Source organism: Barbus barbus (genome assembly GCF_936440315.1).
Source record: "Barbus barbus genome assembly, chromosome: 21".
Lineage (NCBI taxonomy): Eukaryota > Metazoa > Chordata > Actinopteri > Cypriniformes > Cyprinidae > Barbus > Barbus barbus.
Genome location: NC_136749.1, coordinates 13,037,800 through 13,062,658, shown reverse-complemented (window position 1 = coordinate 13,062,658; position 24,859 = coordinate 13,037,800). Strand labels below are relative to the sequence as shown.

The 24,859-nt window shown below is 38.3% G+C and overlaps 1 protein-coding gene across 1 annotated transcript in view; it reads right to left on the bottom strand.

Annotated features, from left to right (window-relative positions):
• LOC306887319 (voltage-dependent calcium channel gamma-4 subunit-like) overlaps positions 1–22,096 on the bottom strand; it is a 30,518-nt gene extending 8,422 nt beyond the window's left edge. The window contains exons 1-3 of the mRNA XM_079444961.1: positions 21,727–22,096; positions 2,692–2,960; positions 390–614 (exon numbers count right to left, since the gene is read on the bottom strand). Of these exons, the coding sequence (XP_079301087.1) occupies positions 390–612 (223 nt within the window). The 5' untranslated portion in view covers positions 613–614; positions 2,692–2,960; positions 21,727–22,096. The remainder of the gene's footprint in view (positions 1–389; positions 615–2,691; positions 2,961–21,726) is intronic.
• Between the last annotated feature and the right edge of the window lie 2,763 nt (positions 22,097–24,859).

Sequence of the window (24,859 nt, the reverse complement as noted above, 5' to 3'; positions counted from 1 at the left end):
AAAAACTAGGGCTGCCAATAGAATAAAATAATGAATCTCATTTCCATAGAGCCTGTAGAATTAAAAATGTTACAGAAATATCAACAAATTCTGTAAATGTTTTAAAAAGCATTAATCATTAAAATAATTGAAACACACACACACACACATATACTGTATATGTAAATATATACATATACATACAGTATATGATATTATCTTTGATGTACTATTTTCAGTTTTCCAAACTTTGGCCTAGTATTTTTTTTTTTTTTGTATAAACACTGTCTCATCATAGGGCTGCCCTGACAAAGACAAATGTTATTAAATCTTAACTCTCCTTTTTTTTCAAATAACTGCACACAGACGCCACCCCCACAATGTAACCAAGAGCCAAGACAGTGGCTGACCCTCCAGACAACAGATCCTCCACAGGCCAGAGTGCGTCAAGGCCCCGGGGTCCTTCTTCTCCTTATTATGGGGATCCTCTTGTGTGTTATTGGCAGTGCTGTTGCAGATGAGCGCCCGCGAGTACAGCCAATAATCAGTGCCGATAGCCACCGTCATCAGGCCGAAGGATGCGAAAGCACCCACGATGGTGAGAAGGATCTGAATGCCCTTCTCACACACCATGCCTATGGGAGAGAACGAGAGATGTTAAACATCACTGCCTGCCCATCTACCTTTCCTCCCATTTGATTTCTTTTATATTGATAGTATAGAGGTATGAGAAATGGCTGACTTCCTTTGCTTTTTTGGCATCAGCCTGAAGATCATTTAAAGGGATAGTTCACTCAAAAATGAAAATTCTTTAATTACTCACCCTCGTGTCGTTCCAAACCTGTAAAGCTGGGGACACACTACACAACTAGCGGAAACATTCTAAGACTGACCTCAAAACACTTAAAGACCGTTACCATCGACCAGAGCAGATTCTAGTCTTTGACAGTCAGAGAGGAGCACAAACCTAATGACTGAGTCAGTCTGCTACACAACACACTTAACGACTGCAGGGCACAATTGGACAAATTCTGCTGAACCAAAAAAATGCACTCACAAAAAGCAGCATCTACCCGCTTTCCCGCCCCGCCCGCCACAGACAACACTGCGGAAAACACCGGTGCTTTTCCCTATTGAGACGTTAAGGTTTGTTTGACTTTTCTAAGTTTGTGCTTAATATAACAGAAAACATTAGCTTTCCTGCTGTGTTGTTTTCCAAATAAACGCCATAGTAATGTGTCTTGAATATGTTTTGCATTATAAGTCCGATGCCTCTTTCTTTTTGGAATTATTGCTTGAGTAGACGCATTTGTCTTTTCAGTTCCCTTAATTATAACATCTCTAGTGCTATTTTTAAATGTTTAGTCAAGCAACAACATGTTAATTATTTAAAGTATGTCTAAAATCAGGGATTAAAAATGAATTGGTTCCAAGTAAAAACAGTAGGCTACTTTTCCAGAGGTTAGGATGAAATAAAACATTAGGCTACTTAGGCTAATAAATTCATGTAATTTCCTCATCCATTTGACACAAAACTATTATATACAATTAATAGCCTATATAATAATTTAATTTCGTCATATGAATTTTTAATGATTTTTTTTAATGAAAACTTTGTTTTAAAGAATAGAAGAAATAGGCTATTCGTTGTTCCTATATTGGTTATGAAGAAAATTCATTAGCCTAGCATATTTGTTATTAAGTTGATTTATATATATTTATATTCTTTTTTTTTTTTTTTTTTTTTTTTTAAATCTTCATAACAAAATTTAAGAAGTTCAAAGTTAAGAAAAAAAAAAACTTTTATTGGACTTCAGATCGAAATAAAAGAATTCTTGATATTCTTTAAAATGTGAGAAATCACTGACATAATTTAGGCTAGGCTAGCCTACTTTCATCGACTGCAAAAAACAAACAAACAAAGAAACCATTTAATTTGCAGTGTTAACTTATGAATTAAAAGAAAGACAAGAAACAATCAAATTTTTTTCTTGTAATCACAGTGAACACATCTCCACTGCATAACCACATACAATCGCGGGTATCAGTCGCAAATATTAAACGTTTAAAAAAAATCTTTGTGAAAATGACTGGCAACGACTGGTTCCTGAATTCTAAGAGTATAATCTTTAGACACCACACACTATGTGATTTTTCTGCCGACTGCAAACAGCGACTGAGCCCAACTGGAACAGACCCGGTCCGACTGGGCACGATCAGCTGCCAAGTAATAGATTCCATTCATAATCGGCCTCACAATTGTGTAGTGTGTTCTCGGCTTAAGGCCTTTGTTCATCTTCGGAACACACAATTTTTTTTTTTAAGAGTATCAAAAAAGATCATTTTGATGAAATCCAAGAGCTTTCTGACCCAGACAGCAACACAACTACCATGTTCAAGGCCCAGAAAGGTAGTAAGGACATTGTTAAAATAGTCCATGTGACATCAGTGGTTACAGAACACTTTTTGTGAAGACTTTATTCAACGATTTCTTCTCTCCCATACCAGGACAGTCTTGCATTGCTGTTACATTGCTGTTTATGGAGGGTCAGAAAGCTCTTGGATTTCATCAACAATATCTTATTTTGTATTCTGAAGATGAAAGAAGGTCTTAAGGGTTTATAATGGCATGAGGGCGAGTAATTAATGGCAGAATTTAAATTTTTGGGTGAACTATCCCTTTAACACTGTTACCTGATTGGACGATCTTACCTGACGGCGAGTTTCTGTCCTTCGACTCAATTTTGAAATCTTTCTTTTCCTCGTCAGATGAGAATGTGCTGTCCCTTCAATCCGGGCAGCATCCATCGACTGTCCTCACAAACTCCTTTTCTCCTTCCTGCACTCGTTTACTCCCCGTTTTTCTGCTGCTCTCACAGGTCGACCACAATGGAGAAGCTTGTGTTGATGCTTTCGTGTGTGTATAGTCTTACTTTGTGTCAGTTCTGGTCATTGCTGATAAAAAAAAAAAAAAAAAAAACCTGGAGATAGAGAAGAAAGAAAGATTTAATTCTGCCGTAACTTCTTTGCCACAAAAAACTGTTTAAAGGAAAACTCCACTTTTTTGGAAATAGGCTCATTTTACAACTCCCCTAGAGTTAAACAGTTGTGTTTTACCGGTTTTGAATTGATTCAGCCGATCTCCGGGTCTGGCAGTAGCACTTTTAGCGTAGCTTAGCATAGATCATTGAATCGGATTAGACCATTAGCATTTGGTCATCAAAAATGACCAAAGAGTTTCGATAATTTTCCTATTTAAAGGTTGACTTTCCTGTAGTTACATCATCTACTAAGGCCGACCGAAAATAAAAAGTTGCGATTTTCTAGACCAATATGGCTAGGAACTATAATCTCATTCTGGCGTAATAATCAAGGAACTTTGCTGCTGTACCATGGGTGCAGCAGGCGCAATGATATTACACAGCACCTGAAAGCAGTCCACAGCTATATCATAGTTACCTAGCTGGGGACTACTTTCAGGCGCTGCATAACTCTAGGGGAGTTGTAAAATGAGCCTATTTCCAAAAAAAGTGGAGTGTTCCTTTAAGGGAACTTTGGCAAAGGAATGATTCTAAAGAACTTGGGGAGAGAGGAGGAAAGGCAGGTCTCCACAGTTACCATAGTAACGCTGAATCGCAAAAGCATGGAGAGATGGGAGGGGGGCAGTGCTTTCATCCCTCGGGATGAGATAAGGGAATAACTGACAAACATGCAATTCAGCAACATTACATGAATTGGATCATTGCAATGAGCCTGTAGAGACTCCCTGACCAAGCTGGAGGAGAAGCGTTACCTCACAGCGCTGGATGCTTTATGTTAACCACACCTACATGAGGCAAAGATGCTCATGAACGCACACACACAGCAAAAACCTATAAAACCAGAGGACAATCGTGCAGTACGCATAATTTAACAAACATAATTTAGCAGACATAATGCAGAGCTGCCTTGGCTGTTAATAATTTATAATGCAATATGGCACAGCCATCAAAATGGGTTAAACCCTTTTCGCATGGTGAGCCTCTGCAGTACAGATTTGTAGCCCTCATAGAAAAATCCCTTTCGAGTAAAGCATGGAAGGAAAATCTCAACCATTTTCTAATGTGTTACAGTGAACTAATTTTTTTTTACACATTTACACATTGCAGATGTGGAATTTTGTGGCAATCCAACCAATTCTAACTAAAGACGTTTATCAGGGGTAAGCTGATTGACTGTAAATACAAAAATAGCACAAACAAATCAAATATAACCTGTATAAAACCAATTTAACAACCACTAACAAAAATAACAATATGAGTTTCAAGCAGCCATTAATGAGAATTATTTGGGATGGTAATCTTTGTATATTTATATTTTTGAATACTCATACAGTATACGAATACATTTGTACTTATCACAGCTATAATATACTACTAATAATAAAGTGAAGTGCAAATAATGTAATGTTTTTAGAAACTTAATTTAATTTAATTGCAAATAATGTAAAATGTATTAAATGCAATTCAATGATTTTTTGAGCCACTTCCCAATGAATCTGGTGGCATTTTCTTGAATATTGGTAGGCAAGATGGTTTTATACCCTTCCAAATAGACCGACAAGGACTTACTGTAAACTAAAATATGCATTTCTATTGAAACTTATACATTATGTTTAACGTTATTTGATATAATAAATATTTTGTAATTAGACATTCGTAGTAAAGAAGCTGCAAATTAGTACATTTATATATGAACTTTAAATTTATTAATGAATACCACACAGTTAAAGTTAAAATCAAGTACCTGTACTTCAGTATGTTAGTCTACACATCAAAATAAGTGCACTGCTTTAATACACGACAAATGATAATTAAAGCATGATTCAAAATGTACTTTAAACTAAAACATTTTCATTTGACATCACAAAGTGTATTAAAATGCATTAAGAAACAAGTTATGAAAGTGTTCTCTCTTTAAGAACACGGCCTTTATTTTATTAATATATTATCAGAAAGTAATTATTTTTTAAATATACATTTAAGATCTGAAGTGCACTATAATTGCAAATTTAATACAATTAAAAGAAGCACATATCTTCTTTCAAAAAGGAAACTAGTCAAATGTCTATGGCCACAGGTAAAGGTATTAATCAGAAAACCATAATAACTTTATAAAAGCAGATGGAGAAGATGAAAATCTCTCATTTAATCTCTTCTCACACAGTGAAGTAATGAAGTTTATTTTGATCAATACAATAATCTGGGACTGAAACTGAAAAATGGAGGCAGAGAGGCAACAGTCTGTTTCCGCACTCTCAGTCGAGTCTCAGCAGGGAATAAAGCATCATGTGACATTAACCTGTGTAAACTGGGTCCAAGACTTCATTACTACAGCTCCCGTCTCTGCCAGCAGCCCTTGTCACAAAGTCATATTCACAGATCACAAGCGCCTCTTTTCTAGCCATGTAATCACTGATTAATGGGGCTTTATCACATTGGCAGTATTAAGGAAGCTTTAAAATTTCATTAATGTAGGTTGCCAAGTAGCTAACTGCATTGTAACAATATTGTATGCTACTAACTACTGCACTACTAACTTATACTAGTACTAATAACTTGCATGAGAACACTTACAATAATTGCAATAATAGTTAATATTCTCTACATCTAGTACTGTATACACTACGGGTGTACTATAAACCTAATATGCACGATAAATTTACTATTGCATTACAAATCTAGTATGCAATAACTAGAAACTACTACGATACTACCACACAGTAAAATACACTAACTACCATGTTCAATGCTCTGTAAATTTCATTCCTCTCAATGTTGCAGCAAGTAACCTGTGCCCTGAGAAATGTGCAGAAATAAGCAGTTAGCTCTTTTAAGTTAAACTGTATCACTGAGTTGGTACTCTTTCAAAAGGTACTAAAATGTACCGTTTAGGTACTAATATGCACACTTTAGGTACCAAGCTTTTGTCCTTTTTTTTTTTTGAGAGTGTGTGGTATAAATACACATATTATACTTCAGCTTTTTGTATGTAATATGTAGTATGTGTATCGAATGTACAGTACATTTGTAGCATGCACTATTATGCACTACAGAGCACTGCAAATGTAGTATAAAAGGCTGTGTGTCAGAAAGATGCTCTGTTTTTGAAAGAAATCTCTTGTGCTCATTAAGGCAGCTGCTGCTGCATTTATTTGATCAAAATTCTATTTGAACATATTGTAAAATGTAATTTATGTCTGTAATGGTAAAGCTGGATATTCAGCATCATTACTCCAGTCCTCAGAGTCACGTGACCCTTCAGAAATCATATTAATATGCTGATTTGGTGCAAGAAACATTATCAAATGTTGAAAATAGTTGTGCTGCTTAACTATTTTGTGGAAACCATGATACATTTGTAAGGATTCTTTGATGAATAGAAAGTTTAAAGAACAGCATTTATTTGAAAAGTTATTTTTGAACAGTTTAATCCATTCTTGCTGAATAAAAGTATTTTTTCGTTAAAAATAAAAACAAGAATCGTTGAGTGCTACACCTAGCAATATAAATGTATATGTAATTATGCAGAGTGTAGCAAAAATACATACTTATCACCTTGCATGCATCTAGTCAATCTCTACATGATTTAATATACTGTACAATGTGTTCTACCAATTACATTGTGTTTTGTGCAAATATTTATTGGCTGCCCATAGTATGAAACATCTAGAAAGAAAAAACTAACTAATGCTGCATATTCATATGCAGTTCATAATAATATAATTGAAATGCTTTGTTTTAGTGACATTTTGGGTAAATCTGGGTCCTGGAGGGAACAAAACATCATTACTTCTTCTTAAACAAAGAATTATCATATTCCTCCCCCAAAAACATTGCCAAAAGTGTTACTGATTAATAACAGGCCGTCATTTTTTGCAGTTCACATGACTGCCCACAGAAAGCCAGCGAGAACTGAACAGCCCTGGGGGGTTTAGCTCCACCTCTGCAGGCCCCAGAAACATTAACTGAGGCAGTATGAAATACACTGTTCTTCTATATGTCAAACTAATCAGCCTGAGAGTCTCTCACAACACAATCGGCAGCTTTTAGTGTCTGTTTCTATGTGATGCCTCTGCCATAATTAAAACTGAAGTCGACAAAAAAAAAAGAAAAAAAAAGGCAAACCAAGAACCACATACACAACACATGATATGAAGCAGATCGCCTCTGCGTTTCCACAGTCTGCCACGTCGATTTACGATAAATACATACAAACACATGGCTTGGCAAACCACAATAATCACATATTTATTTACATCTATTTATAATCACACAGGCACAAGAAAAAACAGCTGAGATCGTGTTCTCATGAGACTGTCGTGTAATCAGCCACAATGTGGCTTCCATTCATAATTTTAGTTATTGCTGCAGTGTGAGAATTGATTGAAGGCTTGGGGGGGGGGGAGACACAAAGTAACTAATTTCCCCCAGATCATTACTTACTCTCCATACATACGACACGTCAATATGTGTACGTCAAGTAACCGATCAAAAAACAGACAATTAATTCACCATTCAGACAAATCATGTCATTACTTTGAAAGGCAAAGCCATAATTATGGGAAACGCGTCCAATTATTATGACTCGTGAATCAAAATAATTAGCACATAAGTCCCTGCTGCAATCATGACAAAGAGCATCAATTATGACCTCTTTTGCACCGTTCGGAAGAAAGGGAGAATGAATGTGAGCCACAAGCAGATGGAGAGAGAATGGACAGAGCAGACGCAATATAATAATGGAAAGTCCGAATTAAATCAAAGAAAAGCAAGCGCACTGAAGTTGGATACCTTTGTGAAATGAAACACTTGAGTGATTCACTTTGAAAAGTGAATAGCATTATACATCAAATGAAGCAATGAAAGACTACCTTCACCATTCTGTTTGGATGAATGTTTCGATGCTGCTGCTGCAGCATCATCGTCATGCTGAGGGTGTGAGACCGCACTGAGCTCAGAGATGACATTGCTAATGAAAGATTAGAGTATAACACCTGAGCTCTTGTTCCCACATACCCCTTATTGCACCGCTCACATTCCCACTGCTCTCATTGACTGTAGTCATATCTGCCATGTGCCCAAGCTGTTGACATAGAGCCTGTCCCACTCACACTTTGAATGTCATGCACACAAAATGTGTTGCCTTTTCACATACCTCATGAATACACGTCTACTGATTGCATTTTGACACATCATGTTCCTGTAGTTTGAACGGTAGAGCATAGCACAAGGTCATGGGTTCAATTCCCTGGGAATGCATAAAATGAAAAAAATGTATCTTAAATGTATCAAACGTCACTTTGGATAAAACCAACTACCAATTGTGAATGATTGATTGCTTTGGCATTCTGAAATTGTAATAGTATTTAGTTAAGCATGAAAATTATTTTGTTTGATTAGTAAGGGGTAACTAAGGTTAAGCTAGTCCCGTATACCCTGACCTTTGACTAAACAGCACAAACAAGAAGTCATTCATTTACAATGAAGTGTAGTTAACTATTACAGTCTTCTTAACAAGCAATATTCCTTTCTTTCAGATGTGCTGGCGGTCATTTGTTTTGTGTGGATATATTCATACATTTATTTATTTTACCATGGTAAAAAAGCAGATCACATGAAAATTTTGAAAGTTGCATGCAATGTGAAAATTGCATTTTAAGTCAAAGATAGTTGAAAGACGACTTTAGATTGAAACCAACCAGTTTGCAGGTTTACCTGAAATATTTACCTGCCCTAGGAAAAAAGTAACATTTAAATTACATTTATTTCATAATAAGTATAGTTCAAATCTATTAACATATTTACTGACATATCCCTCCAGACTTACTGATATAAAAATTTGAATTAAACTTTATTTGGAGTACTACTTGGAGTACTACACATTAGCAATATTAAGCCTAAAATGTGTTTTAATGTCACTATTAATGAGGATTGCATGATTTTTGAATAATATCGGTCTTTAAATGCAAGATATTTAAAGTGTACCTAAAGTAGGCGGCCTATACTGTATTTGCAATAGTTCCACTTTAGCACAATCGAATATACTTCAGTATATGTTTAGTTGGACTTCAGCACTACTTAAGTGCATTAAGAACAAAATTAGATGTTCCAGTTTTGCATACTTAAAGTATGATTGCAGGGTATTTTTATTAAGCACATAAATATGTACTGTATATGTATTTTCAGTATATTTAGCATTAAATAAATGTATTTCAAATACATTTCAGTAAATTTATTTTTCACTAGGGTGATTATACAACAATAACACAAAAGAGTAAGAAAAATTATTGCATGGCTGCTGCAACAAACAAAAAGAAAAAACTGGAAAAATTGTGGAAAATGTGTATAGACTGCCTTCGTGATCATATTTTCTGTCCCTTCAAAAGCGAAAAGTACACACTATTATTACAGACATAACTCGGAAAACAAAGCATAATATACAGTTTCACTTCAGGATATCTACTTAACTTCAAAACACTTGAATATCTTTTAAAGTATTTGCAAATCCAATGAATATTTCATCCTTGAACGTAAACATGCCCTTGTTTCATGACTGAAGAAATATAGCCCTTACTCGTTGAAGTAGCATAAAGTCAGCCAATCAGATTACAGCTTGCCAGAACGAGGAAATGAGTCTGAAAATGAAATGCTGTGTTTAGTTCAGATCATGTTTCCCCCTAAAAGACGTAAATGCAATCTTGCCTATATTGTGCTTCAAGTCAATGTGTTCATCATAACTAATTAACCATTTAGCTGACACATTTCATAAATAACTTCCAGTAGATGTTTCTGTTACATGGACCGTCCCCTTGAGCAACCTCGAGTCAAGTGGCTTGCTCAAGAGCACAAAAGTGATAGTGGTGATAGTTCATAGATCACCCCTTCCATAATCTTTCTCTTACCGGCCAAGCTCTACACTACACATTATCAGCTGACATGACCAATATCATGAAGGAAAGAATGTGTAATTCTGTTAGAAGTGCAGTGATGAACCAGCAGGCACTACATTTATACTCTGTCAGAGGAGAGGCAATTTACATAATATCAATATGCATAGACATTTAAGGCTTTCAGGAGGAGGTCACCTTAAAGATTCAAATTCAACAGTCAGAAAAGCACAGGATCACTTAATAATATAACATCCATTTAAGCCCCATTAGAACACATTTAACAGCCAATTCATGCCTAGTTCTACTAATAATCAGACTACAAAAAATTATTCAGTTGTCTTAAGACTGGTTTTGAGGTCCAGGGTCACAAATGCTGGTAAAATTCATTTAGACAGTTGTCATGATTGAAATAAATGTTTAAAAAAATGTTTCTTGAGCAACAAATATTAGAATGATTTCTGAAGGATCATGTGACACTGAAGACTGGAGTAATGATGCTGAAAATTCAGCTTTACCATCAAAGATATAAACCAGATTTTAAAATACAGAAAACAATTACTTTAAATTTGAATCATGTTTCACAATATTATAGTTTTTACTGCATTTTTGATCAAATAAATGCACATTCACCACGTGAATTTCACCAAAAAAGAAAAATTTGTTCTCATTAAAGGTGCACTAAGCGATTTTTGCCAAACAATGTTAAATGTGGCCTAATGGTTAGAGAGTCGGACTCGTAATCCAAAGGTTGTGGGTTCGAGTCTCGGGCCGGCAGGGATTGTAGGTGGGGGGAGTGAATGTCCAGCGCTCTCTCCACCCTCAATACCACGACTGAGGTGCCCTTGAGCAAGGCACCGAACCCCCAACTGCTCCCCGGGCGCCGCAGCATAAATGGCTGCCCACTGCTCCGGGTGTGTGTTCACGGTGTGTGTGTGTTCACTGCTGTGTGTGTGCACGTTGGATGGGTTAAATGCAGAGCACGAATTGTAAGTATGGGTCACCATACTTGGCCGTATGTCACGTCACTTTTTTCACACTTTTAAGATTTGAAAGCACCAAAACAAACATGCCCATACCCCAACAGGACCTCGCCCACATGAACGTACACAACCATGGCAATGACGATCACGGAAACAAGTGAAGATGACACACAAGCATATTCAAATAAAAGCCAACATGGATAAGTTGTGTGAAACAAAACAAAATCAACATTAGTCACCTATCAAGAATAAACAACGCAACCTTGGTCTTCCCGCGCTTTGTTCTTTCCACCGCTGGAAAGCTGCTCCGATATTTACGCAGGTCCTACCTTACTGCATGATCGTAACCCTTCTTTTTAATGTATTGTATCTTTTTCCTCTGTTTTTATCTGCCATCTTTCTCTATCTATAGTCGATCTGCTAATATCCCGTGCACTCAAATTGAGCACTCTCTTCTCTCCCTGTCATTACAAGACACGGCCCCTTACTGCTGATTGGCTACAAGAGTGCTTTGGGACTCGGTCCGACGCTGTGGGACTCGGTCAAAAGTGTGTTTCAAAACATGCTTGAATTTATCACGTCTCCTCACATTCAGCACAGCTAGGCTTAATTCCCCACCAAAAAATATATCACTCCTGCACTCACATCCTCAAACATCTGATTTTGAATAAATGATACAGTAGCAGTGTATGAAAGAATGAGCATTTATGCTCAAGGATATTCCTTATAATACAATAATAAATCCATGGCTCTTTTATTTTTAGTAAAGTTCTTTTCAGATGAACTTCAGACATAAAGATCATTTGCCGTGAGGCAGTTGCTCAATAAACGATGAACAATAATATAGTTGCAGTTATGCTGCTGTATCCCATGTAGGAAGCTCGGAGGAAGAGAGCAAGTGAGGATATTCATTTCATTTGCTTAACCTGGATGTCCATGTCTCCTCCCACAAGCAATTAACAGTCTCTAAACAAGCGCCATTACCTTGTTTCTTAATTCCTTTTGAGATTCAGACAACAAATGTACAAACTGACTGAATGAATCATTTTCTCTTGCTTACAGCTTGCTATAGGTTCTGTTTGATGACTATGCATGAAGGGAACAAATGATCACAGTCTGTCTATTGCACTATTTCTCGTCTGTATTTAAGGTAGAGGATTCTCCTTCTATGAAAGTTTCGGTCCCAGATGGGACCGATAAAAGGGAGAGTTAATTATTACAGCTCTAAGGACAATCCAAAAGCCTGTGTAAGTTGTTCAGTTTGATTCCACATTAATATGGAATCTAACAATGTTTTTGAAAGAAGTCTCTTATGCTCACCAAGGCTGCATTTATTTGATCAAAAATAAATATAGTAATATTGTGAAATGTTTTAGCTTTCTATTTTAATATAGTTATTCCTATGATAGCAAAGCTGAATTTTCTACAGCTGTTAGAAATCATTCTAATTTGCTAATTTGACACTCAAAAAGCATTTGTATAGCTATAAATAAAAGTGTTAATCTTTTTATTTAACTTTAGAGCTTATATATTATAATAGTTGGATTACTTTCTGTGCTAGATCTAACTGCATGTTGATGGTAGATTTCTATGTAGGATTTAAATGTAAATTGCTCCAAAATTGTTGTTTCTTTATTAAGTATCACTATGGCTTCAAAAAGACATCAGTCATCTGTGCCAAAATGGTTTAAAATGAGTACTATTGCATCATTGCACTAGGGTGAAAGTAAACACACTACAAACAGATGTTGCCTGACTCATTTGATGTCACTGTCTGTTAAAAAGCCAATGTAACCACGAACAGGACATTAACCGCACCGACCATAAACAATCTACATATCAACAAAACACAAACCAACTCCTAATTCTGTTTTAATGGGGTAAACATCCATCACTAATGTAGGTACAAAAACTCTTTTACTGGCGTCGTTAGGATGCAGCTTTGCCATAGATAGCATTGATCGGGGGTATGAGGGGTCACTTCACTCCACTCTGTTTGTCTGCTGCAGTATGACTGTTTTAAAAGCTGTATTGGTCTAGTGGGAAAGAACAAGTGTGCTTGGAAAAGTGTCACGACTAACACAACGTGCAGAAGCCAATTGCAAAAACAATCAATGTCTCGATTATATTTATCAATTTCAAAATAATGCAGAGGCTTCTTCTAGCAAAGATAAAATTTGTCATTTACATCTGAAGCATTATAGCCGCATACAGGGTTCCTTTTTTTTTTTTTACAGTTCACTCCTCTAAATTATACATGGAATAAAGCAGATAATCTCAGTCAGGGGTCCGCTCTTTAATAATTGCAAAAAAGCCATCCGCTGGGGTTTCTCTTCCTTTGTTGTAGTCTGAAACGCTCTCGGTTCCTGTATAGATCGTGGGAAAATGGTGTTGGTACAGCAATGCTGACACAGGATTCTTCAGAGTATTACATAATTATGATCCCAGGAGACACAATCTGCTTAAACAGAATCCTCTAAAGGAGAGCGATACAACCTGAGTCCGGACCAGGTGCTTTGTCTCATTAAAACATTTCTGTGGTCATAGACCATGTAAACGATGGAGGCGCATCTTAGGCTTTCTGCGAGCACACAAGCATGCTGATTAAGGTTTCCCTGTCTGTTGTGCTGCTGAGAGGTTTGCATTTGTAGCTCCGCTTTTTTATTGAATCTTTACCTTACTTTCACTCTCTGTTGTTTAAAGCGATAATATATAACTTAATTCCCAACATATTTCTGGTATTATCTATCAAACTAATCTAATTTGATCGTTCACTTTTTAAAACCATGAGAGCAGCGCATCAGCTGGTTAGCTTGTTACTCGCGGTTCCATTCGCGTTTATATTCGTGCCTATTATTGTTTTCTTTTTTCTCGCTCCGTTTTCATTTCCCTCTCGCTCAGTTTTTCACGAGTTCATCAAACAACAGTGGTAAGTGGTAAGTTAAGTTGGTATCATTCAACAGTCATGGTGAGTAATGGCTTCTTCTCCTGCTATTGTTGTTTGCACTTCATGTCACATGTATAGTTTATCTGTCTCTGTCGGTGATGAGGGATTCACATGTGATAAATGCAGGGAAATAGTTAGGCTGACAGAGAAGGTTTCAGAATTAGAGACACGCATCCAAACTTTAGTTGAGGACAGTAAGAATGTGAGGGCTGTAGATACTGCTTTGGATGCGACTAGCTCAGGGAGTCCTGTACATTGTTCGGTTCCGGTTGAGCCCGTGCAGCAGGGCAGCTGGGTGACTGTGAGGCTGCCTAGTCACTTCCGTTCCAATCAAAACATCAAACAGGTTCTCTCCACTCAGTAACACACCCACTGAGAAACCTGATGAAAGTGCTCTAGTAATTGGTGATTCTATTGTACGGAACGTGAAAATAGAGACACCAGCCACCATAGTCCAATGTTTACTGGGAGCCAGAGCGCCTGACATCTTGGCAAATTTAAAAGTGCTGGCTAATGCTAAACGTAAATTCAGTAAGATTGTTATCCACGTCGGCGCTAATGATGTTTGACTTCGCCAGTCTGAGATCACTAAAAATAATGTTAAAGAGGAGTGGGAACTTGCAAGTACGATGTCAGACACTGTAATATGCTCTGGTCTGCTCCCGGCTTACCATGGCGATGAGATTCATAGCAGACTGTCGTCACTCAATGGCTGGATGTCTAAGTGGTGCCCGCAGAATAACATAGACTTTATAGACAATTGGACGAGTTTTTGGTGCAGACCTGACCTGTTGAAAAGAGATGGTGTTCATCCCTCCTGGGGTGGTGCCACTCTTCTCTCTAGAAATATGGCACATAGTCTTAGAGTTCGTACTTGACTAACTGGGGCCCAGGTCAGGAAGCAGACAGACTGGCTAAACCGACCGTCTGCTAGCCGCCTCATGTCACAGAAGTCAGTTAATTCTCAGCACATAGAGACTCCTTCACCTACACTCACCTAAAGGATTATTAGGAACACCATACTAATACTGTGTTTGACCCCCTTTCGCCTTCAGAACTGCCTTAATTCTACGTGGCATTGATTCAACAAGGTGCTGAAAGCATTCTTTAGAAATGTTGGCCCATATTGATAGGATAGCATCTTGCAGTTGATGGAGATTTGTGGGATGCACATCCAGGGCACGAAGCTCCCGTTCCACCACATCCCAAAGATGCTCTATTGGGTTGAGATCTGGTGACTGTGGGGGCCATTTTTGTACAGTGAACTCATTGTCATGTTCAAGAAACCAATTTGAAATGATTCGAGCTTTGTGACATGGTGCATTATCCTGCTGGAAGTAGCCATCAGAGGATGGGTACATGGTGGTCATAAAGGGATGGACATGGTCAGAAACAATGCTCAGGTAGGCCGTGGCATTTAAACGATGCCCAATTGGCACTAAGGGGCCTAAAGTGTGCCAAGAAAACATCCCCCACACCATTACACCACCACCACCAGCCTGCACAGTGGTAACAAGGCATGATGGATCCATGTTCTCATTCTGTTTACGCCAAATTCTGACTCTACCATCTGAATGTCTCAACAGAAATCGAGACTCAGACTAGGCAACATTTTTCCAGTCTTCAACCGTCCAATTTTGGTGAGCTCGTGCAAATTGTAGCCTCTTTTTCCTATTTGTAGTGGAGATGAGTGGTACCCGGTGGGGTCTTCTGCTGTTGTAGCCCATCCGCCTCAAGGTTGTGCGTGTTGTGGCTTCACAAATGCTTTGCTGCATACCTCGGTTGTAACGAGTGGTTATTTCAGTCAAAGTTGCTCTTCTATCAGCTTGAATCAGTCGGCCCATTCTCCTCTGACCTCTAGCATCAACAATGCATTTTCGCCCACAGGACTGCCGCATACTGGATGTTTTTCCCTTTTCACACCATTCTTTGTAAACCCTAGAAATGGTTGTGCGTGAAAATCCCAGTAACTGAGCAGATTGTGAAATACTCAAACCGGCCCGTCTGGCACCAACAACCATGCCACGCTCAAAATTGCTGAAATCACCTTTCTTTCCCATTCTGACATTCAGTTTGGAGTTCAGGAGATTGTCTTGACCAGGACCACACCCCTAAATGCATTGAAGCAACTGCCATGTGATTGGTTGATTAGATAATTGCATTAATGAGAAATTGAACAGGTGTTCCTAATAATCCTTTAGGTGAGTGTATATCACACTATAGAGACAGTGTCTGTTCCCCGAACTAGAAAATACAGAAAACATCCAAACCAAAGTAAGAGTAACAATTTAATTGATGTTCAACAAATAAAAAATGTTTACAATACAGAGAAACAATTGATAAAGCTTGGCTTACTGAATATCAGGTCCCTTTCTACAAAAGCACTTTTTGTAAATGATTTGATCAATGATAATAATCTACATTTGCTCTGTTTGACAGAAACATGGCTAAAACCAGATGAATACATTACTTTAAATGAGTCCACCCCCCAAGATTACTGCTATAAAAATGAGCCATGTCCAAAAGGTAAAGGGGGAGGTGTTGCTACAATTTATAGCAATATTCTCAGTATTTCTCAGAGGGCAGGCTTTAAGTATAACTCGTTTGAAGTTATGGTGCTGCGTATAACATTATCTAGAGAAACACACGTTAGTGATAAATCCCCTGTGATGTTTGTACTGGCTACTGTATACAGGCCACCAGGGCACCACACAGACTTTATTAAAGAATTTGCTGATTTTCTATCTGAGTTAGTACTGGCTGCAGATAAAGTCTTAATTGTTGGCGATATTAATATCCATGTCGATAATGAAAAATATGCATTAGGATCAGCATTCATAGACATTCTGAACTCTATTGGGGTTAGACAACACGCTTCCGGACCTACTCATTGTCGAAATCATACTCTAGATTTAATACTGTCACATGGAATTGATGTTAGTGGTGTTGAAATTCTGCAGCAAAGCGATGATATCTCAGATCATTATCTAGTCTTGTGTAAACTCCATATAGCTAAAACTGTAAATCCTACTCCTTATTACAAGTATGGTAGAACCATCACCTCTACCACAAAAGACTGCTTTGTAAGTAATCTTCCTGATTTATCTCAATTCCTCAGCATATCCTACAGCGCAGAAAAACTTTATGATGTAACAGAAACTATGGACTCTCTCTTTTCTAACACTTTAGATACAGTTGCTCCTTTACGCTTAAGGAAGATCAAAGAAAACAGTCCGACTCCGTGGTATAATGAGCACCTTATAGAGAGCAGCCCGGAAAATGGACCGCAGATGGAGGAAAACAAAACTAGAGGTATTTCGTATAGCCTGGCGGGAAAATACCCTATCCTACAGAAAAGCATTAAAAACTGCTAGATCTGATTACTTTTCATCTCTTCTAGAAGAAAACAAACATAACCCCGGTATTTATTCAACAGTCACTAAATTAACGAAAAATAAATCAATCAGCAGGTGTTAGCATTTCCCAAAAGCACAGCAGTAAGGACTTTATGAACTACTTTACTTCCAAGTATAAAATATTGTAACCATGCAGCCGTCAGCTACAATATCGCATCAGATAGTGCAGTATAGATCCCCTGAGGAACAATTCCACTCATTCTCTACTATAGGAGAGGAAGAATTGTATAAATTTGTTAAATTATCTAAACCAACAATATGTATGTTAGAACCTATTCCATCTAAACTACTAAAAGAGCTGCTTCCAGAAGTCATAGATCCTCTTTTGGCTATTATTAATTCATCACTGTCATTAGGATATGTCCTCAAAACCTTCAAATTGGCTGTTATTAATCCTCTCATTAAAAAAACACAACTTGACCCCAAAGATCTAGTTAATTACAGACCGATCTCAAATCTCCCTTTTCTGTCAAAGATACTAGAAAAGGTAGTATCCTCGCAATTATATTCCTTCTTTGAGAAAAAATTGTATTTGTGAGGAATTCCAGTCAGGATTTAGACCGTATCATAGTACTGAGACTGCTCTCATTAGAGTTACAAATGACCTGCTTCTATCATCTGATCGTGGTTGTATCTCTTTATCTACTGGATCTTAGCACTGAGTTCAACACCATCGACCACAACATTCTTTTAAATAGACTAGAACACTTTGTTGGCATTAGTGGAAGTGCATTAGCATGGTTCAAATCGTACTTATCTGAACGCCATCAGTTCGTAGCAGTGAATGAAGAGGTATCATATCGATCACAAGTGCAGTACGGAGTACCTCAAGGCTCAGTACTAGGGCCGTTACTTTTCACGCTTTACATGTTACCCTTGGGAGATATTATCAGGATACATGGTGTTAGCTTTCACTGTTATGCTGATGATACTCAGCTCTATATTTCTTCGCGGCCCAGTGAAACACACCAAATTGAGAAACTAACGGAATGCATAGTCGATATAAAAAATTGGATGATGAGTAACTTCTTACTGCTAAATTCTGAAAAAAACAGAGGTGTTAATTATCAGACCTAAAAACCCCACATGTAATAACCTAGAACACTATCTAACACTTGACGGCTGCTCTGTCAATTCTTCTTCATCAGTTAGGAATCTAGGTGTGTTGTTTGATAGCAATTTTTCATTTGAAAGCCATGTTTCTAGTATCTGTAAAACTGTGTTTTCCCATCTCAAAAACATCTAAATTGCGACCTATGCTCTCAAAGTCAAATGCAGAAATACTAATTCATGCGTTTATGACCTCAAGGTTAGACTATTGTAATGCTTTATTGGGTGGTTGTTCTGCACGCTTGATCAACAAATTACAGTTGGTCCAAAATGCAGCAGCTAGAGTCCTTACTAGAACCAGGAAGTATGACCATATTAGCCCGGTTCTGTCAACACTGCATTGGCTCCCTATCAAACATCGTATAGATTTTAAAATCTTGTTAATTACTTATAAAGCCCTGAATGGCTTAGCTCCTCAGTACTTGAGCGAGCTCTTATCACATTATAGTCCTCCACGTCTGCTGTGTTCTCAAAACTCTGTCCATTTGATAATACCTAGAATATCAAAATCGACTGCGAGCGGCAGATCCTTTTCCTATTTAGCACCCAAACTCTTGAACAATCTACCTAATACTGTTCGGGAGGCAGACACACTCTGTCAGTTTAAATCTAGATTAAAGACACATTTCTTTAACCTGGCTTACACATAACACACTAATACACTTCTATTATTCAAATCCGTTAAAGGATTATTAGGCTGCATTAATTAGATCAACCGGAACCGGGAACACTCCCCATAACACATGATGTACTCATTACATCATAAGAAGAATGGCATCTAGGCTAATATTTCTCTGTTTCTATTCTGTTCCTCAGTCCGTGTCTGGATCAGATAGTGGATCGGCGCCGGGAGATGATGTATGTGGCCCTGATCGTCGGCGGAGGCCGGACACCTGGATGAGCTCCGGGGACATATCCCCAGTCACTGTAGCCACCCGATCCGGTCCGTATCCAGCCCAGATGGTCACTGCAGTCACCAGATCCAATCCGTATCCAGATCAGATGGTGGAGCAGCACCCAGAGACAACCTCTACAGCCCTAAACGTCAGCGGAGACCAGGACACCTAGATGAGCGCCAGAGACAGATCCCCAGTGAGGACATCACCACTTAGACAGCCACCGGGAAAAGACCACTGGAACCAGTTGAGCCCTTACAATCTGACTTTGCTGCAGTTGGAATTGAACTGCTGGTTCGTTTGGCCAGAGGAGAACTGGCCCCCCGACTAAGCCTGGTTTCTCCCAAGGTTTTTTTTTCCATTCTGTCACCGATGGAGTTTTGGTTCCTTGCCGCTGTCGCCTCTGGCTTGCTTAGTTGGGGACACTTCATTTCCAGCGATATCGTCGACCTGATTGCAAAGACAATATTTAAACTGAACTGAGCTGGAGGATGACATCACTAAATTCAATAATGAAATGCCTTTAACTGAAAATCTTGTTTTAATCTTTTCATTTTACATTATTGAAACACTATTTTCCTTTTTTGATATTGTGCAGTTGCTTTGACATAATTTACATTGTTAAAAGCGCTATATAAATAAAGGTGACTTGACTTGACCTCTGTGCCAAAGCCAGACACTGCCATCACTAGCTTGCACAGTGTGATTTTTAAACTCTCATTCATTTTTTTGTTTTTGAATAATAAGACATATTGTTACTTGTCAACTGAGTAAGTTAAATAAATGTTCAGATAAACAATACTGCAGCAGGTTCATAAAGTGATTTGAAAGGTGTAACCAAGAAATCTGGTGCAGGGTTTTATTTTATTTACACTTTTTTTTTTGTAAAAAAAAAAAAAGAAACGCTTCTATTTCCTTTTTTGCATTTCTCTTCATATCTTCCTAATATAATTAGTTGTCTAATAAATCTAGCTTTATATATTGGAAAAATATTTTAAAGTCGTTTTGGATAAAAAATTTTGCTAAATGCATAAATATGATATTTTATTTACAGTAAACAGAGGCACCTGTAGTTTCCAGAATGTTGATGTAAACATACATTGACAATGTTACAGGCATTATAGGTTGCCATTTTTGTGACAGTATATTTTACACTTCTGTAATTAAGTGAAGTTCTGCTACTGTGTTAAATCATTAAATTATATGCTAATGTGCCAACCTGTTTAAGCTCTTAATAATTTCATTTTTTGCAACACATCACCCTGGTGTTTCTAACTGATAATTAAAACAAGAAGCTTTTTCTAAAATATATATATATATAATAATATATTATTTTTTTCAATCATTTTAAGGTCCAATTCTCGCTATTAACAAACCATTAACTATGACTTTTGCCTCAGTAAACTCCTAATTTGCTGCTTATTAATAGTTAGTAAGGTAGTTGGTAAGTTTCGGTATTAGGTATAGGATAAAGGATGTAGAATTATGCAGAATATGTTTATGTAAGCACTGATAAACAGCCAATACCTTAATAACAGGCATGCTAATAAGCAACTAGTTAATAGTGAGAATTCGTCCCTTATATTAAAGTTTTACCATTTTTCTACTGAATGGATAGCAAGATAACTTACAATTAACCAGTTGATAGGATTTTACTGCATTTTTACATAATTCCTTCTGCTAAAATCACAGTAAACATATTTTTTAATGATTAGCCTAGATTATAAAACCTTTTTACAATGCAGGCCTTCATCGTATCAGTGTGACAGGTGCATCTTCTCCTTTGAAAATTGCCTAATGCTGAAATAGAGGCCTCTTGACAGCAAAAGCCATGATCCTAAGGTCACATGATGTGACTGAAAAGCATGGATCAAACATGCACGAGCAAGGCTGTGAAAAGGTCCACGCTCGTGATCAGTGAGATCAGATAAATGGTCTGGGTGAAGTGTGGGAGTTGACAGGGGGAGGCTGGGCGCTGATGCGAGCCGCAGTGCATTCATTAGAGGAGCCCTCCACCGACACCGAAAATGGACGCCTTTCTCTGAAAAAAAAGCCCTCCATTCTCGCTTCAAAAAGCTGAAGGGACAGGATGCATCCAAAGAACCGCAACAGACTTGCTCTAGAAGTATATCAGCGGTGTTTGTTTCATCGGGCTCCAGATAAGGAGAGTTTATGCTGCACATACATAATGAATGCGAAGATGCGCTTGCAGATGCACAATGAAGACGATTTCATTCATCCTATTTCCACCCGCTTAACAAACATTTGCAGAAAAAACTAAACGCAGGCGAAGAGCTTTGAGAAAATCGACAGCTGAGCTTGCAAGCTTTCAATTTGGCATCGACTGATTCCGCTCTTTACATTCCACATGGACACACACACACACATGCAAACGGAAACATCCAAACAGCCCCCAAAAATCGCGAGCACACACGCAGACCACAGAAAATCTGAGATTATTGCTTACCAGATTAGTTTGTCTCGTGTTTGAAGATCGTCGCACTCTCAAAGAGGATGACGAGGAGAGATAATTGCATATCAAGAGAAATGGACTGGAAACGAGTTAGAAAAGAAAAGAACGGAGGGGACTGCGCATCTCAGAAAGCGTTTAAAATGTCGTCAGATTCTAATAAAAACAAGTTACAAATGTGAATCTCTCCCAAGACAGATATAGTATATAGGAGATATTCAACGTGCACACGTCCCCACTTCACTCGAGCACGGATTGTCTAGAGCGCGTGTAGCCAATGCGTGTGTGCGACTGCGTCTCCCCCGCCCGCGCCGCAACGCTTCGCTCCGCTCGCGCTATCCGTCCCTTTCCTTACTTCCTGAGCGTGTGTTTGTGTGTGTGTGTGTGTGTGAGAGAGAGAGAGAGAGAGAGAGAGAGAGAGAGAGAGAGAGAGAGAGAGAGAGAGAGAGAGAGCAACTTGTCGCATACCAAATCCTGACAGACCAGACGAAATATTCGCGCCATTGTGCTTTTGAAATCAAGCTTTTTCCCAGACCACCCTTCACACACAAACTCCATCTCCAGGGACGCTGGAGCCGATGTGAGAGGGTCAGGTTTTGCCTGCATTTTGGGGACCAAATGTTCCCACAATGACAGCACAATATGAAATATGCTGACTACGTTTGCATGGACATTTTTACAAACTTTACAGCATAAAACTTGTGGAAGTCTTGCCAGGTGCTTTAATTAATTAATTCCATTATTCGTATTTTGCACAATGATTTAATCAATATATTGTCTGACTGCAGCAAACAAGAATACAATGACCTGCAAAATTTAAGGGATGAGGTACTTTAATGTGTCTGTATGTTCATTTCATACTCACTTCTTGTAATACTTCAAATTAATGAATTAATTAGTTAATTAATACATACATACCCTGTGTGTTTCCTCCTAAAATGTTTCTTCAATAGCTTCCTCCCTTAAAAAAAAAAAAAAACTGGTGTAGGATTTACTTTGAAAAAAATTCCACTTAGCAATTGCTAGTAAATTACAAAGAAACACCAAGTAACACTGCACTTTTTAGTAGAAAGACTGAAATAGCATTTTCTTCTAAAATGTTCTTCAACAATATTTGTTTTATTTACAGCTTAGAAATATAACTTTTATTGTGTGTCTGTCGTGCCCCCACGACTTGGATTTGTAACCTGAAGGTCATGGGTTCGAGTCTCAGGTCCGGCGGGGATTGTGGATGGAGGGAGTGAATAACCAGCGCTCTCTTCCACCTTCAATACCACGACTGAGGTGAGACCCTTGAGCAAGGCACCGAACCCCCAACTGCTCCCTGGGCACCGCAGCAATATGGCTGCCCACTACCCCAGGTGTGCGTTCATGCCATGGTGTGTGTGTGCTCACTACTGTGTGTGCACACTACTGTGTGTGTGCACCTGAATGGGTTAAATGCAGAGCACAAATTCCGAGTATGGGTCACCATACTTGGCCACATGTCACTTCACTAATATCACCAATAATTACCAAAATATTCTGATTTATTCAGGCAAACGCCATCTGTTTATTCAGATTTCTAGTTTTCCGTTTATGTGAAAAGAGTTAATGCATTTAAATGACATTTACATAATCATAATATGACCTAGATGCTGATATTATTCACAATGTGTGTACAAAAATGTTTAATAAACATACCAAATAGCATCCTGTAAATGTAAAACGTTAAAATGCAGCAAGGTTTGTCTGAGGTCTAGGTTTATGGGATAGAAAATATCATTAGCGTGTAGAATTTAAAGTCCCCACCAAAATAGAAACATAAAGCAATATGCTTTACATATTGTCCTCACTGGTTTTTGCAGACGAGAGAAACAGGCATCTAGGAGATTATGTTAGTACCGCACTGCTAATGAAATGCAATGTTATCCAGCCTGAGTTCCGCAGAGGGAGAGAGAGACGGAAAGGGGGAGGGGGGTGTATGGAGGGAGGGAAGTGAAAAATGGCAGGTTGAATGCGACAGATGCCTCAAAATTGGCTTAGAGCGGGTGAGAGTCTATTTCTTATGCTTTCAGACGTTTTAAAGATCAATAAACACTCAGTGTGTGTGTGACTCCAGTGCGTGGGTAAAATAATCTGAGGTCGAGTAAAACGTGAAAGCATGATGGGTAATCATGTGAAAAGACTAGTCCCAGTTTTGGACCAAGTGAGGCTTTTTTTTTTTGGTCTGTCATTGGTCTGGGCTCGTGTAAGCGTGTGGCGTTGCCAAGATATGCTCCTCATTAAGCAGACTGTCAAATGACCAAACTCGGACATCTGCACATAGTACAGTGAACTACGACCTTCAAAGGTTTTCTCGACCGATATTCATATTAATTTCCTCTCTCACTCACACACACGGAGCAGGGAATGGCTAATGCTGGGTGACAGCTCTTTCATGCAGTAATGTTGGAGAAAAGAGAGCTATATCCAACTCTTGACTGACACACACGGGCAGACTCCCCCACCCCCTCATATAAGTACACACACACACACACTATATTAGCTGTTTGAGATACTATATTAGCAGGATTGGTGCACACGCAAGTGCAACTCCTTGGAGAGAGGAATTACTGAAATGCGACTGTTATGACATCCTACTCAAACACAAACACGCAGAGATAGAAATAGAGAGAGAGTTTTGATCAATTGGACTGCATGCATCCCTGAGGCAATGGAACGATGAACCGCAGAGAAGCACTTAACAGTCCCAGTGCAGAAAATACACACGCAAATATAAACACATTCACATTGCCCTGTCGTTTAATCCTCAAGTATGTGCTTTTTGATGTCGAAATACATTTAGTAATCAAGTGTAGTGCAGGAACAACTATGAGGAAGCAATTCATCCGTTATTTTCAGAAAATGTTAACTCTTTGTCTTGGTGGTGGGATAAAACATTGTCAAACGACCCGACTCAGATCAACCAAAGGCCTCAGTTTGGGGCGGGGCTATGTGTGTGTTCGACCAATGGAAGATAAGGGGTGTGTTCAGGAAACCGGTCAATATTCCTGCAATTCCGTTTGTTGCCGCTAGTGGCATAGACATTATGCACTTAAAGGGTTAGTTCACCCAAAAATGGAAATTAGCCCATGATTCACTCACCCTC